Here is a 1,078-nt window from a genome sequence, read left to right on the forward strand (position 1 = left end):
ACTGGGGTTCAAGGAGACAGAAGCAGACATAGAAAAAGAAGCATAGATACAAAAGGCTGCAGGGGTCACTTTATCCACATGCTGCCAAATATCAGCGGGAGCTGAGCGCCGCCAAGTGGAACTATTGAAGTTAATAGACCAGAAGAATTAACGTCAAAAGTAAAATAATTTTACAAAAAGGTTTTAAATTAATTAACTGAAGGGAACTTCAGGCTCTGATGGTAAAAATGGCGGCACCCTGCGGCTGCTCTCCCTGAGCCGAAGGGAAACGCATCAAACTTGACCTACTTGTGAACTCGAAGCTGCCTCATGGTGTCGCCGCCGCTCTCAGAGATCAGCCGCGTGTAGGAGAAAGGAAACCAGCCCCGCCTGGTGGGGAGACAACAACTCCGTTACTACCGGTCTGCCTACTCGCCGACTTCAGCTCAAAGCCGATGCCAGGAAGCAGAACAGGGATCAAACCCGGAGCCGACTCACATCCTCGTCTTCTCGTTCTCGCCGTAGTGCCAGCCGTCACGGGCCTCGGGCACCAGCAGGGTGATGACGTCGCCTTCGGCGAAGCTGAGCAGTGTGCTGTTGTCTCCTGCGGCGTGGGAGAAGACGGCCTGGACGCGGGTTCTTCCGTTCTTCTCCAGACCTGCAGCCATGGAGCTGGAGCGGGGCAGCGTGCGGGTCTCCACTGGAAAACATGTCAGGACTTTAAACCTCTTCCCATATTTCAGGACACCGGCTCTTCCTCTCTCACATCTACAGGGAATCACAAGCTGCCCCCATTTATCGGCACTAGAGCCGCATCTCATTTTGAAAATCAAATCTTCTGTTTGGAGGCGTTATTAAAGCTGCAGGCTGAGCTTCAGCTCCGTCTCCTTATGAGACAAAGAAAACATCAACTGAACTGAGATGTTATCAGATCCTCAGGTCGCCAGAGAATCTGTTTATTAAACTTATATTGCTGACAAGCAACAAGCCGCTTGTATTAAGCTGCAAGAAATAAATGTAAATCAAAGTCAATTTCTCCTAAAATAAGGGCATTTTTTCTTTAATTGAGAAGGTAAGTGAGACATTTTGCCGTCTGAAA

The 1,078-nt window shown here is 49.3% G+C and overlaps 1 protein-coding gene across 1 annotated transcript in view; it reads right to left on the reverse strand.

The window, feature by feature from the left end:
• Window positions 1-1,078, reverse strand: part of LOC107102501 (brain-specific angiogenesis inhibitor 1-associated protein 2-like) — a 63,980-nt gene that overhangs the window by 2,348 nt on the left and 60,554 nt on the right. The window contains exons 11-12 of the mRNA XM_015401830.1: window positions 478-679; window positions 289-369 (exon numbers count right to left, since the gene is read on the reverse strand). Coding sequence (XP_015257316.1) covers window positions 289-369; window positions 478-679 — 283 coding nt within the window. The remainder of the gene's footprint in view (window positions 1-288; window positions 370-477; window positions 680-1,078) is intronic.

The sequence above is a fragment of the Cyprinodon variegatus genome, unplaced genomic scaffold (assembly GCF_000732505.1).
Source record: "Cyprinodon variegatus isolate N-32 unplaced genomic scaffold, C_variegatus-1.0 Scaffold1265, whole genome shotgun sequence".
NCBI lineage: Eukaryota > Metazoa > Chordata > Actinopteri > Cyprinodontiformes > Cyprinodontidae > Cyprinodon > Cyprinodon variegatus.